This window comes from Pleuronectes platessa, chromosome 19 (assembly GCF_947347685.1).
Source record: "Pleuronectes platessa chromosome 19, fPlePla1.1, whole genome shotgun sequence".
NCBI classification, from domain to species: domain Eukaryota; kingdom Metazoa; phylum Chordata; class Actinopteri; order Pleuronectiformes; family Pleuronectidae; genus Pleuronectes; species Pleuronectes platessa.
The window spans coordinates 19,997,207-20,011,784 of record NC_070644.1 but is presented as its reverse complement, the minus strand read 5'-3'; the positions used below and the strand labels follow the sequence as shown (position 1 = coordinate 20,011,784).

Genomic DNA, 14,578 nt, shown 5'->3' with positions numbered 1-14,578 from the left:
CCTGGTGTCTCCGGCCGGGTTTAGGTTAATCTGATTAATCTGTGCCCACAGAGATGCGCCCCGGGGATTACGTCGGGTCAGGAGGTCGGGGGGGAGAGTGGAGGTTCCGATCGTGAAGTCGGCGTCCTCGGGGGGGAAATGATTTAATCTGCTCAGAAGCCGCGGCATTAAGAGCTGAAGCTGTTATTTACCACATTCCACTTATGGTGATAATGACCTGATTGAGATTTGGGTTAAGATCTGTTCATCCAGACTTTTACCCATGATGCCCTCTGCTCCGTGGCGGCTCACTCACCGCAGGGTAGGTGTGTCCCACGTTGGCGCCGTGCCGGGTGATGTCGATGTTCAGGTCTTCTTCTGTGGTCTTCAGGTAAACCGGGTTGTCGAAGTTCATGCTCTTCTGGTTCTTCAGCTGCCAGTTCCTCCACATCAGGTATCCGCCCGCCGCCGCCATCGCCAGCAGCACTGAAACACAAACACAGTCAGATGAACTGGTAATTGACATTTAATTTAAAATCAGAGTCGGTGCAGTGGGACGAGGACGTTTCCCCCCCCCCCCACCCGGGCTCCAGAGTCTGAGCTCCACTCACAGACGGGCAGGATGGCCCAGGCCGCTGCAGAACCTCTGGCTGTGGAGTTCAACTGGATCGACGTGTTCACGTGGGCTTCTGTGGAAAAACAACAAAACCAAAAGAACATCAATACGGAACTTTAACAATCATCAACAGATTTGAGTTTTCAAGTCGTCTCCTTCGTTTCAAATCAGCTGAAAAAGAAGTAAAATGTTAAAAATGTCCTGAAACTGACAAATTAGGTTCCAAACTTTCTAAAAGATAAATGTTTCTTTTTAAGCTTTGTGTAAAGACCTGTTTCCAACACTATCCAGACTCTATGAGTTGAGCTGGGGTCGGGGTGGGGGGGGGGGGGGGGGGGGGGTTCTGGTGAACGAGTGAGTGACATGACTGGTAAACAGCGGCTGAAAGCAGCGCCGGAGACGTCCGGACAAAAGAGACAAAAGACAGGATTTATTTAACTGCTGCTGCCAAACGTCTCCACAGATTCACAGATTCAAAGATTCACCGTGAACCGACACAAACTGAACGAGAGACGATGGATTAAAGAGTCTGACGTCTGTTTCCAGCTCTAGCTCTTTAAAATCTATGACAAGGAGCCAGTTCTAGATATGAAGGATTTGGTCACTTCCTGTACTCGGCCACTAGGTGCTGCTCCTGTGCTTTATATAAAACCTCTGCAGAGCTCGAAGCTTGAAAGTCGTTTCAACATGAGAATCGTCCAGAGTCGTGCAGACACATCAGCGTCACGTGCAGCAGCAGGAAAACACTTTAAACAACATTATGAAGAATCAAAATAACTGAGTTAAAGTCACGAGAAACAAACTGTTCCTCATCAGCAGCATTTTCCAGAGTCGGGACAGAGCGACTGAATCAAACGTCTCCTATTTAACAGCAGGAAGTGTCACAGGGCAGCTCCTGTTTGCACTGAATTCACATGTAGACAATCATATTATTATTATTATTTATGTCTCAGAGGAAACGGAACAATCTGCATCAATTAGTTTGAAAGTTATTAGAAGTAGAAATGTAGGGACTCAAATACAACAAGTGGAAAATTCAGTCTTAATTAAAAAGGCAAGAAACGAGTCTGAATGAGTCACAACAACAAAGTCAGGACTCGATATTTCAGAGGAAAGATTTTCAATCGAGGACGTTTAAATTTCTGAAGCTCTTCTCATGCCGTCAGTTGATGAATAGAAAAACCAGAAGAGTTCATAGAAAGAAGAGAAATCCAAACAAAATCCAAACAAACCACTTTAGAGGAAGATTGTTATCATCTGAGGAGAACTGGTTATTTTAGAGCAAAGGCCCACATGCTTCAAACAAGTCCTAGTGACACCAGCACGACGGCTTTACCTGGCAGCGGCTTCACCAGAGCTTTCCCATCATCCTGTGAGGGACCTTTAGGAGGAGGAGGAGGGTCTGTCACAGAAAGAGCCACAGAGTCACACTACTGACAACAAGACGGGGAAGTCGTCCTATTTTTAAACAGATCAGAACAAATCAGGTCTCAAGAGAGCGAAGCAGTAAAATCAGGCTACACAGAAAGAAGAAGCCGAGACAGATCCAGCTCAGAGAAAAGGTCACGACCTCGTTCTCACTGCTTCTACATGACGGTTCACAAACGAGCGAGGAGGTCATTAATCAATCAACAGAAAATTATCATTAAAGTTTTATTTATCCTGAACGTTAGATATGGAAACAGAGCTCAGTTCATTTCTTCTTTATTTCTCTTCTGACTACTTCAAAAACCCACGTGAACAAACTTATCTCTCTTGATATGGAAGAGGGAGCATACACTTCCTCATTCACACTATTAAAAATGCATATTTCAAAAATAAATTGTATATCTTATTAAAAGGAAACCGATTTACTGGAAATTAAAGTTTTATATGTTGCAGCCCTGAGACAAAGCAATATTCATTAGTTGTTGTTTTGTGCTCGGAGGCTGAAGCTGCACATCGAGGCCTCAGAACGTTTCTGACTCTACGTCAGGCAGCGTTTGAACTTCTCTCTCTTCGTTCCTCCTTCTGTCGTTTCACCACGATGCCTTCAGGGGCACACTGTCAAACAGAGCGCCGTGATGAGAACGTGTTCCATTCATCTCCCCGAGTCTGGAAAGTGACTCAAAAAGGCATAAAAACCTCAGACAGATCAAGAGGAAACCACTTTGATGAGAATCTCGAAAGCTAACGACACCTTTCAGGAGGTAAATCGAGGCGTTGGATCAGTGACAGTAAAGCAGAGAACTGCTTGTGGCCCTTGAGCTGAGGAGGCCCCCAAAGAGCAGATCACCTTTGTCCATTTTAGTTTCATTATTTTAAAGGTTTGGTTTTAGATGAGTGTATCGGTGTGTGTATGACGTGCCTGGTGTGGTGGTGGAAAACTGCACTTAAATTTTACTACTTCACTATTTATGTGTATGCACGAGCCCGAGCCCCCCCCCCCGGGGTCCCGTTTGCCTGGGGCCCCCCCAGGAAACTCTCCTGGAGATAAATCTAGATAAAAGGCAGAAAGGAATTTAAGCTGTTTTGGGGCTTGATGAGCTTCTTAAAGTCAAAGTTGAGCTTGAATCAAACAGATCACGACTGTAAGAGTCACAGTTGATATGAGATTCAAACTGTTTCCACACGGAGTCAGAAACTCAAACATTGTGTATTTCATGGAGTGATCATTCGCCTGCAGGACGAACGCTCCCCTCTCTCCTCTAAAGACCGTTACATGAATCCCTGTGTGGTTGTTCCCGGTTCCACCCTGAAGTGAAGAGCGTTGTTGTTGTTACTTCTCCCACTAACGGGATTAGAGTCGGTGGAAGACGCACAACGCTCCAGTTTGTGTCGGGTCCAAATGGGATAAACGTGTTCACTGGAGGTTTAAAAGGAGGCGAGGCCTTTGGCTGCGTCCCAACGAGGAGGAAGGTGGAGGAGCGTTCAGTGGGTGACAGGCATCCCTCTTTCACCCCCCCCCCCCCCAGACACACACTCTATTCTCACTTCTAGACACAGGCGGGCGTGTAAACAGCTGTAGAAGCAAACGCAGGACAACCAGAGCTAGCATGAAAACACACAGAGACACACACACATGCACACAGACCCACACCTAGCCTTTGGATAACATTAAGTTTGCATGGACTCACATTGTTCATAAAAATGATCTGGCACACACACACTTTGCAGGGATGAAAGCACTCAAGCTGCATTGAAGTGTGGAAAGGAGGAGGACGGACACACTCACACACACACAGACTCACACACCAACACACACACCCCCCCCTTGGCAGACTGGGTGGTACATTCAGTCAGCACAGCGGCTGTTAGGAGCCTCGCAGCAGCTCCAGATTCCCAAGCAGCCCGTGAGGAGGCGAGTCAGGAGCCCATTAGGTTTCTGTGGAGCCGGCAGGTTGTGAAACCTGCTGCAGAGCTGCGTTGGGACTCGTGCACGGTTCATCACGTCCGACTGTACGACTCAGAAACACGTCTGAGTGTGACACCTACACAGCTGCAGTCACAAAGCCTCTGCACGAGACTTCTCACTTGATTTATATAACGTCAGGAAACATGTTCCTAACGAGTTTGTGTCTCAGTCTCTAGTTTCAAGTCTTCTACAAAACATTCATTTAGTAAATGATGATCCTTTGGGTCATGGATACAATGTGATTGACAGCTAGTAGCGTCCAATGGGTGCAGGGGGCTGGTGTATGTGAAATAAATCCTTCCTTTGTCATTCAGAGTGATGTCAAGTGGAGATGAATGCAGATAAAAGATCTCAAAGAGGAAAGAACCAGTGGAAACAGACTGAGACAGAAAACTCCACAGGTTAAACACACAGACGCTCATTCAGCAGAGCGGGGAGACATTCCAGAGCTTTGCGTCTTGTTCTCTAAGTTTGAGTCCAATTAGCCGAGTATGTGCACAGAATTCATCCGACAGCTTCTATCTGAGGCGGCTTCGGAATGAAAAGACGAATCTGTGGGAGCGGAGGAAGGAGCCGAGACAAAACACGCAGAGGAAAGTAGATCAGAGCGAGGACCGAGTTTCCCAGCATCCTTTTCACCACCAGGAGGAGGGAGGAGAGCAGGACGACAGACTCATCTCTCAAAGCATGAATTCAAAAGATATTGTCTTCTCCATCTCCAAATATATAAAGTTTAAACTTGAGAAATAATCAATAATCCTCCGGTTCTTGAAAATAAAATTCAAAAATGATGATTAAAGTTAGACACATTTTGGTCTGGGACTTGATTGAGATATGAAGTGTTTTCACATGGTCACAGAATAATTCATGGATCCCAGTGAAAATCCAGTTATTACCCTCATATCAATCAATCAATCAATCAATCAAATTTTATTTGTATAGCCCATATTCACAAATTACAATTCATCTCATAGGGCTTTAACAGGGTGTGGCATCCTCTGTCCTTAACCCTCAGCAAGAGTAAGGAAAAACTACTAAAAACCCTTTTAACAGGGTAAAAATATGTAGAAACCTCAGAGAGAGCCACATGTGAGGGATCCCTCTCCCAGGACGGACAGAAGTGCAATAGATGCCACGTGCAGGAAAACATCATCAATAATCAAAGTCTCTAGCAGCATTTGATGAGGGTAGACATCCCGAAGGACAACCCCAACATGACATGCCAAGCAGTCCCGCTGCAAGCACAGTCCATGGTCAGCAACCATCCAGACCACGATCCACCATCCAGACCAGACGCCACTCCAGTCCTCAGTCTCCGTCCACCGCCGCCCACCAGGACCCATCACAAGCCACCACCGCGGTCCTGGTCCACCGCCCGTGCCCAATGCCAACGCGACACAGGGTCCGCCACCAGCACCACGATCAGCCCACATAACTCAGAATCCGCCACACTGGATCCACCACCGCGACCCCCGGTGTACGATCCACAAACCGCAATCCATGGTGCGGCCACAGAGGCCCTGGATCTGCGGGTGATAAAGCAAAGGGATTCCGGGGAAGGGGGATAGGGATGGAGAAGAGGAAGGAGAAGCTGGAAAGAGAAGCTCCGTGTGTCATGTGTCATAAAATAGAACAAGTAACGTTCTGGCGCACTAATTAGCTCTAACTATAAGCTTTATCAAAAAGGAAGGTTTTGAGTCTACTCTTAAATGAAAAGATGGTATCTGCCTCCCGAACTGAAAGTGGTAGATTATTCCACAGCCGAGGGGCTTGATGGCTAAAAGCTCTTGCTCCTACTCTTTTTTTAGAGAATTTAGGGACGACAAGTAGGCTTGAATTCTGGGAGCGGAGTGCTCTAGCGGGTTTATAAGGTACTAACAGCTCTTTAAGGTAAAAAGGCGCCATATTATTAAGGGCCTTGAAGGTGAGGAGGAGAATTTTAAATTCTATTCTAGATTTAACTGGAAGCCAGTGTAGCGACGCTAATACTGGAGAAATGTGCTCTCTTCTCTTTGTTCTCGTCAGGATACGTGCTGCGGCATTTTGGACAAGCTGTAGAGTCTTTAACGACTTACTGCTGGAGCCAGATAATAATGAATTACAATAGTCCAGTCTCGATGTAACAAAGGCGTGGACTAGTTTTTCTGCATCTTTTTGGGAAAGGACATGTCTAATTTTGGAAATATTACGTAAGTGGAAAAAAGCGGTCCTAGAAATTAGTTTTAAGTGAGAATTAAAGGATAAATCAGGATCAAAGATCACTCCCAAGTTCCTGACGGTTTCATTGGAAGCAGGGGCAATGTCGTCTAGCGCAGCTATATCATTAGATAATGCATCTCTAAGGTGTTTGGGGCCAAGTATTATAACCTCTGTTTTGTCTGAGTTTAATAAGAGAAAATTGCGGGTCATCCAGGTTTTTATGTCCTTGAGACATGTTCGAAGTTTAGTTAATTGATTACTTTGTTCAGGTTTTATTGACAAATATAACTGGGTGTCATCCGCATAGCAGTGGAAATTTACCGAGTGTGTCCTGATAATGTTTCCTAGTGGAAGCATATATAATGAGAATAAAATTGGGCCGAGCACAGAGCCCTGTGGAACACCATGGTTAACTTTGGTGCGCACAGATGACTCATCATTAATTTGCACAAATTGGGAGCGATCAGAAAAATACGATTTAAACCAGTTAAGGGCGGTTCCATTAATGTTAATTAACTGTTTGAGTCTTTGTAATAAAATTTGATGGTCAATTGTGTCGAATGCTGCACTGAGATCTAACAGAACGAGGACAGACACAAGTCCCTGATCTGAGGCTATTAAAAGGTCATTAGTGACTTTTGCCAAGGCTGTCTCTGTACTGTGATTGGCTCTAAACCCCGATTGAAAGTCTTCATATATATTATTTTCCCGGAGAAACTCACACAGCTGATTGGCAACAACTTTTTCTAAGATTTTAGAGACGAAGGGGAGATTAGATATTGGTCTGTAATTGGCTAAAACCTCTGGGTCTAGGGTGGGTTTTTTGAGTAGGGGTTTGATGACAGCTATTTTAAAAGACTGTGGTACATAACCTGATGATAATGACAGATTGATGATGTTAAGTAACGAACTATCAATTAGGGGCAGAATTTCTTTAAGTAATTTGGTAGGAATGGGATCTAAGATACAGGTTGTTGGTTTAGAACCTGAGATTAATTTGGTAAACTGATCACGGGTGATCAGAGAGAAGCTGTCTAAGTAATGGGTAGGATTCTCAGCCGTTTCTGAGATCTCTGTTGTTGGGAGGGTATTAGTGCCAATTGAGGGCAGGAGATGGTTGATTTATCTCACTATTCTTTAGAGAAAGGACGTCATCCTCCAGCTAAACAGATAAAATCCCTGCTGGCAGGTTCTAAACTCCTGTGGAGAATCTTTCCAGACGAGTGGAGGTCGTTACAGAAACCACAACGATCACACACTGCACCAAACATTCTGCTAACACAGCAGAAATCACACCACTGCTCAGACCAGGGAATAAAACATGGATTCCTCCTCCAGCCTCAACCTCTGGAATGCAGCTGTCGAGTTGGGACTCAAACACAAGAGGAGGAGGAAGAGGGGGAGGAAGAGGAGGAGGAGACAGAGCTGCAGATGTGAGGCGACACTGAGACTCTCCAAAGAGACGCTGAAAACTGGATCACAACACAAACTGATTCATCTGCAGTTCATCTGTCAGACTGCTAACACAGAGCGACAGCTGGTCACACACACAAAGAGACACACTGTAAGGAAACAGACACAAGTGGCAGCGAAGGGAAGTGATGAAACCATTTGAGCCCAAAGAATTAGTCTGAATTGTTTCTTACAGTCAAATCAATCCTGCAAGAAGTCAGTGAAGAAGCAGCAGGAGGAAAACACAACTTCAAACATGAGTCTGTGTAGACAACTCACATCAATGAGCAGCTACAGCTCCGACACACACACACACACACACACAGCAGTTCACGTGTTCTACTCTCCAAACCATACAATTACAAACATTCCCCCCATGATGTCATCTCCAGGGACCTGAATGTGTCCAGATACAAATCAGATAACCAGTGATATTCGACCCCTGGTTCCTGGGATGTGGTTTCAAACCCTCACTGGGACTAACGTGGAGCGGTGACTCACCGGGTCGGCAGCGCTGGCCGTCAGACGCCAGCTCCTGCCCCTCCGGACACACACAGGTGTACTTGGGCGAGTGCTTGTTGATCTGCGGAGCCGGCAGACACATGAAGCTACAGCCTCCATTCTGTCCTTTCTCTGAGCACCAGTTTGTACCTGTCAACACAGAAACACACATCAGATACAGTAAGTTATGATAACTGCCACCGAGCCCCTCCTCCAGTGGGGTTCTCACCCGACAGCTGGATGAGCTCGTGGTAGACGATGATGTCCTGGGGGTCGTTCAGGTTGCTGGCCAGCGTCACCACGTCGGAGCCGCTGAACTTGTTGGCCCCGTAGATGGCCTCGTTCTCACCGTCGGTCCAGAAGACTCGGTCCTGGAGGGACCACAGAGCGAGGCAGCAGAGTCAAGCATTAATAGATTCATGTGTTGTTAATGGAGGCTTGAAGCAGATTGGAGAATCCTCTGTGACCCTGGATCTAATATTGATGATTGTTATTCTGCACAAGTTCTCCAGCAGCACTAAAATCCAAATAAGTGCGATAATTACTTCTTCCCTCTTATCTGGATTAAAGGAAGTGATTTCTACAAACTATTTACCTCAAACACTTTCAACAGACGTCTTCAGATGGTTTTCCAAATACCTACTAAACACCGTGATGGAGAGATTAAAGTGGGGACGGCTCCAAACTGTCGAAACCATTGGCCTCCCAGCTCATTATCTCTTTTATTTCCTCCATCACATCGGTAACAGGAGGATTTCACACATTTGTTTTTGAGCAGGATTAAACAACAACTACAGATTACCATGAAACTTGCAAGGATAAAAGATTATATTACATGTATATCTATATTTAGGGGACTGAGATCTCAATGCTTATGTTGTCGTGTTAAATCTCTTCACATTTATTCCCAAAGAAACTGAACCTCTCTTAATGCAGCTGAGGATTTTCCCCTTTAGTACCTACAAGACTGAGTGAAGGGAACACAGGCCGTGAAACTCTCTCCATAGACTGGAGCTGCTGATTGGTTGAAACCTGCTCTGAAAACTGAGAAGCTCACGTGTGTTGCATCCTGCTCATAAAATAAAAACTACTGTTGCACGATAATAAAAAAAGAAATTAGCGCGTTCACTATGCCGATCGGAGCCAGATGTTTTGTGACATGTATTTTCAGAGGGATTTAAACGACGAGCTGAGCTTCAAGTACCTCAAACACTGTGAGAGCGAAGGGATGCGCCAGGTACTCGGAGGACTGAAGGATCTTCTTCCTGTTGTCTCCGTTCAGGTCCACGCTGCAGAGCATGTGCAGCTTCGAGTCGACCCAGTACAACCTGCCCTTGATCAGATCTGAGGGCGAGAGGAGGACGTGCACGAGAAGAGGAGGATGCATGGAATGACAGAAAAAAAACAGGAGGAAAGGAATAATTACAAAAGGTGTGAAACGATCAAGACAAGATGAATATTGAATAAAAGTGCATCAGAAGGGGGGAATGATGGAGAAGAGGAAGCAGAAAGGATGAAGAAGAAGAGCAGAGGAGACAGATTAAACATGGAGGGCAGAGGAAGGAGGAGAGACGAAATGTAAAAATCAATAAAACATTTCATCAGCGACGCCACAGATTTGATTATATGAATATGATTCTGGATGTTTCTATCGGCAGAGAAGAGAATGTTCAGCGATAACATGGACGCAGATTTCCCAGGGTTCTCTTGTGCTCTCACCCAGAGTGATTCCATTGGGCCACTGGATGTCATTCGCCACCAGAACCTGTCTGTCCGCTCCGTTCATACCGGACTTCTCAATCTTTGCAGGTTCGCCCCAGTCAGACCAGTAAAGAAACCTGCATGACCAACAAACACACACACACTCATAAATATGCACCGTCACTAGCAGATAGAAGATTGTGAAGAGACCTCCTCAAGCGTCCCACTGACCCGGACAGAGGATCCACGGCGATGGACGCCGGTTCTTTGAGGCCTCTGCTGAACAGAACCTTCTGCTTGGTTCCGTTGTAGTTGGAAACCGAGATGCTTTTGGTGCTGAGGTCCGACCAGTACAGGTTCTTATAGATCCAGTCCACAGCGATTCCCACGGGGGTCTGGACGTTGTCGATCACTTTGATGTGGGTGCCGACGTCCCCTCGTCTGTCCAGCATGGTGCTGGGAGGACACAGAGGACAAGGACATGGGACTAACGAGGTGGTTTACTGCAGAACATTGAACTTTGCAGAACTTAAGGATCTATATAACACATAAGAGGAAAACATAATCTGCAAAAATGGAAATTTGTCTTTTCATCTGGCTTTCTTTCATATCAGGAAACATGAAAATCAAACTGAGCAAACTTGAATCATGCAGAACTGTCCAACCAGATTTCACGATTCTCCAGCTTATCTCTTGCTTGGCCATATTTCCTTCATATGCTTCTCTATATAATCTACCTGTATCTAATCTACCTGTTTACAATCTACCTGTTTACAATCTACCTGTTTACAATCTACCTGTTTACAATCTACCTGTTTACAATCTACCCGTTTACAATGTACCTGTTTACAATGTACCTGTTTACAATCTACCTGTATATAATCTACCCGTTTATAATCTACCCGTTTATAATCTACCTGTATATAATCTACCTGTATATAATCTACCTGTATATAATCTACCTGTATATAATCTACCTGTATATAATCTACCTGTATATAATCTACCTGTATATGGCCTTGTGGCCGAGGTCGGCCCAGAAGATGGTCTGCTGGTTGAAGTCTGCGTCCAGAGCCACCGTGTTCCTCTGCTGTTCCACGATCTGGGTGTACTCCTTCCTCTCCAGACCCAGACGCCGGATGTCCCTCCGGTTGGTGAAGATGAGGCAGGGCTCCTTCCCTGAGGACAGAGGACAGAGGACAGAGGACACTCATCACACGAGGCACCGCGGCTGGAAAGGCTCTTTAAAATGTTCCTCAGGTTCCTCACAGTGGGATCTCTGATTGAACTGGTTTTGATAAATGTTTAAAACATGTTGTTAAAGTGCGTGGGTTCTTTGTGATGAATAGAAAACAGAGCAGCTCAATAACTCATTTGTTGGTTGTGTGTGTGTGTGTGTGTGTGTAACTCTCACTCACTCTCAGGCCTCAGAGTAAAGAATTCTCCAAAAATATGTTTCAACTAAATAATTCCACAGAGTTTTCTTCAGCGAGTGAATCGGCCCGAGGGGCGTCGCCTGCTGCTCTCCACTCACCCACGGCCTTGCACACCCCGGTGGTCGGGTCCATCTGGTAGCCGTTGTGGCATTCACACTTGTACCCCCCCTTCAGGTTGATGCAGATCTGGCTGCAGATGCCGGGGTTCACACACTCGTTGATGTCTGCACACAGAGACGGAGAGATGAGGGAGGGAAACAGCTGGAGTCGAACACGCTGCATCAATCAATCAGTCGAGCGCCTCAATTTGACTGATGTGGTGTTTCAATCTTATTTAAAACAATTAGCAAACCAGGGATATCCAGTTTTCAGGAAATGGAGGCAATCAACCCAGGGTCAGAAGGATGGAATAAGAGTCCATTTACTTCTTTAGCAACAAGCTGCTCTCATCAGAATCACATGTAAATAAAGTTTAATAGAGTTTAGAGGTTGATATTCATCAGGGAGCAGATTTAGCTATGCTGAGCTAAAGCTAAATCTGACAATACTAACGAATTCAATAAGTTCTATTAGTGAATATCTCCCGCTGTGATGCAACAAGGCTCCAGAGCGAAGGTCTCTTACCTCCACAGGTCTTGTGGTCGAGGAGCTGAAGACCCGGTGAGCAGTCGCACTCGAAGCCGATCACCATGTCTTTACAGATGTGAGAGCAGCCGCCGTTATTCATGAGACACTCGTTCACACCTGAGACGCACAGGAGGAGACAGGCATGACCACTTCAGGTGAGTACAACACAATGAAAACTGAAATAAAACTAAACACGTTTTCTTATTTCTTTAGATGTGTGTTCATTGAGAAGAGGCTCTTAAAGAGACAGGAGCTAAAACCAGGGGTTTGAGACAGAGGCTGAAAAGAGGAGCTGCAGCAAAGTGATGTTTTCTGAACATTGGAGCATGAAAACCTTTTCAAACCTTTACACCTGAACCACAGGACACGTGAAACACTTCATGAGGCTTCAGGTATGTAAAAATCTTCATTAAACCCACAAACAAGATTCTATAACATCTGATCTAACCACTCACTGCATTCCTTGATGGGCTCGTCGCTCCAGTCGGGACAGTCCCGGGCCTTGTTGCACACCTTGTTCATCTCGATGCACTCCCCACTGCGACACTTGAACTTGTCTGGTCCGTTGCATTGAGTCACTGGAGAGAGACGCACACGGATATAACATCTCAGCAGCCATTAATGAAAAAGACTCGTCAAATACTCCCTGCTTTGAAAATCCAAACACAAAGGGCCTCTGTGTGCACATGGGCTAAATTTATGAATAGCTTATTGTATTTAAAACAAAAGCTTGAGTTCTATCGAATGTTTTCTTCTCACAAAATCATTTTGAGAAACGTCAAACTTTGAATTTATCCTTTGAAAGATTCATGAAGTTCTTAATCTCAATATGAATTCAGTAAATATGAAAAGCTTCAAGCTCAGTGTGTCACAAACTTGTCAATCTGTAAAATCTGATCTCAAAGCTGTGTTTTATTCCACTGGTGCAAAACAAAAGCGTTTTTCAGATCAGAACAAAATGTATCAAGAGTCAAAGTGTTGGATTGTAGAATAAATAAATAAATCTGATTCAACATCCAGTGAAATAAACAACCTGCTTTTATAAGTGAGCACAAACTGAAGGGGACTGTAATTTCATTTTGGGTAAAAGCACCTGTGGAAAACACACAATTACCATTTACACACCCACAGAGTCTACACACACACACACAAACACACAAAGCCAGAGGTCGAATTCAAAAACAGAAACAGATCAGAGGACAAAAAAGTAAATGTACCGTCCACCCCCCCCGACAGTGTTCTCAGGATAATTTAACACAGTCTGTAGAACCACAAACACACACACACAGACACACACACACACTGAGCACCCACTGTTTTTGCAGTTGGTTTCATCCGATCCATCGACGCAGTCCCTGACACCGTTACACTGTCGACTCCCCGCGACGCAGTTTCCATCGTCACACTTGAACTGGTCCGATCCACATGTGCGTACAGCTGCAACAGACACACAAACACAGTTACACAAATGGTCCTGAAACAACACATCAATTACCTGATTGACAGATCATTAAATCACTGCTAATTGACAGTATTTGATTGTTGGACACACAAATCAGACGTGAGCACGTACGGCAGTTTGCCTCGTCGCTGCCGTCCTTGCAGTCGGGGTCTCCGTCACACCTCCACTTCTTGTGGATGCACTCCCCCGAGCGACACTGCATCTCGCTGGAAGAACACTTGGCCGGAGGCGTCGGGTGACGGCCACAGCGAGACGGGGACTCGTCCGACTGGTCCTGCAGGAGAGAGAGAGAGAGAGAGAGAGAGAGAGAGAGAGACAGACTCTTATTACAACCGTCCTGACAAACTGGTTTTAATGAGGAAACAGATCTTTACAGTTCCAACATCATGAGGAAAATATGAGCGTCTAAAAGGAAAAGAAGACACATGGCGGTCACATGATCTGAGGGACGGACAGAGGACTAGTCACAGACACTCAGATCTCACAGGTGATTGGACGTCTCATTTGGAATTCAAACAGACGGAGATCAGCGGTAACGGTTTCCTCACACTTTCATCATCTCAGAGTCCCTGACTCATGTGGGAGCAGATTAATGAAGTGTGAGAATGAGTGTTGTGTGTGTGCCTGCAGCTCCATTACACTCAGTGATGACGCAAGAGAGAGAGAGGGAGAGAGAGAGAGGGGGAGGGAGAGAGAGAGAGAGAGAGAGAGAGAGAGAGAGAGAGAGGGGGAGAGAGAGAGAGATGGAGAGCGATAAGGAGGGAGAGAGAGATGAGGGAGAGAGAGAGAGGGAGGGAGAGCAAGAGAGAGAGAGCGAGCGAGCGAGCAAGGGAGAGAGAGAGAGAGCGACAATGACCTTCTCACTAAACGCTGCATTTCCATTTAAGGGTGTGAGTGTTTGTCGAATTCTTCTTTTCCTCGTCACAGTGACAAACACCCAGTTAATTATCAGGTGCAAAGGAAAACGCTGACTCAGGGGAACTTGTTCTGCCATGTGTGAAAACATGTTCACAGTGCGTGTGTGTGTTTGAGTGTCAGGTCAATATCCAAGTGTTGAACTTGCAGAATGTGTGAGTCCAGGGACACAACACTAAGATTGTGACAGTGATAAATCTACTAAAGGCTCATTTATGCTTATTGTTAGATACAGAAACGTGAGTTGGTTTAGTCCGTATCAGTGCACGTCCTCTGAAGTCTTTTCAAGCTGCCCC

At 45.5% G+C, this 14,578-nt stretch overlaps 1 protein-coding gene across 1 annotated transcript in view; it reads right to left on the bottom strand.

Annotated features, from left to right (window-relative positions):
• Window positions 1-14,578, bottom strand: part of vldlr (very low density lipoprotein receptor) — a 28,775-nt gene that overhangs the window by 711 nt on the left and 13,486 nt on the right. The window contains exons 6-19 of the mRNA XM_053411739.1: window positions 13,479-13,641; window positions 13,220-13,342; window positions 12,361-12,483; window positions 11,903-12,022; window positions 11,377-11,502; window positions 10,850-11,021; window positions 10,074-10,298; window positions 9,861-9,979; window positions 9,346-9,485; window positions 8,371-8,512; window positions 8,142-8,291; window positions 1,932-1,997; window positions 591-668; window positions 296-465 (exon numbers count right to left, since the gene is read on the bottom strand). Coding sequence (XP_053267714.1) covers window positions 296-465; window positions 591-668; window positions 1,932-1,997; window positions 8,142-8,291; window positions 8,371-8,512; window positions 9,346-9,485; window positions 9,861-9,979; window positions 10,074-10,298; window positions 10,850-11,021; window positions 11,377-11,502; window positions 11,903-12,022; window positions 12,361-12,483; window positions 13,220-13,342; window positions 13,479-13,641 — 1,917 coding nt within the window. The remainder of the gene's footprint in view (window positions 1-295; window positions 466-590; window positions 669-1,931; window positions 1,998-8,141; window positions 8,292-8,370; window positions 8,513-9,345; window positions 9,486-9,860; window positions 9,980-10,073; window positions 10,299-10,849; window positions 11,022-11,376; window positions 11,503-11,902; window positions 12,023-12,360; window positions 12,484-13,219; window positions 13,343-13,478; window positions 13,642-14,578) is intronic.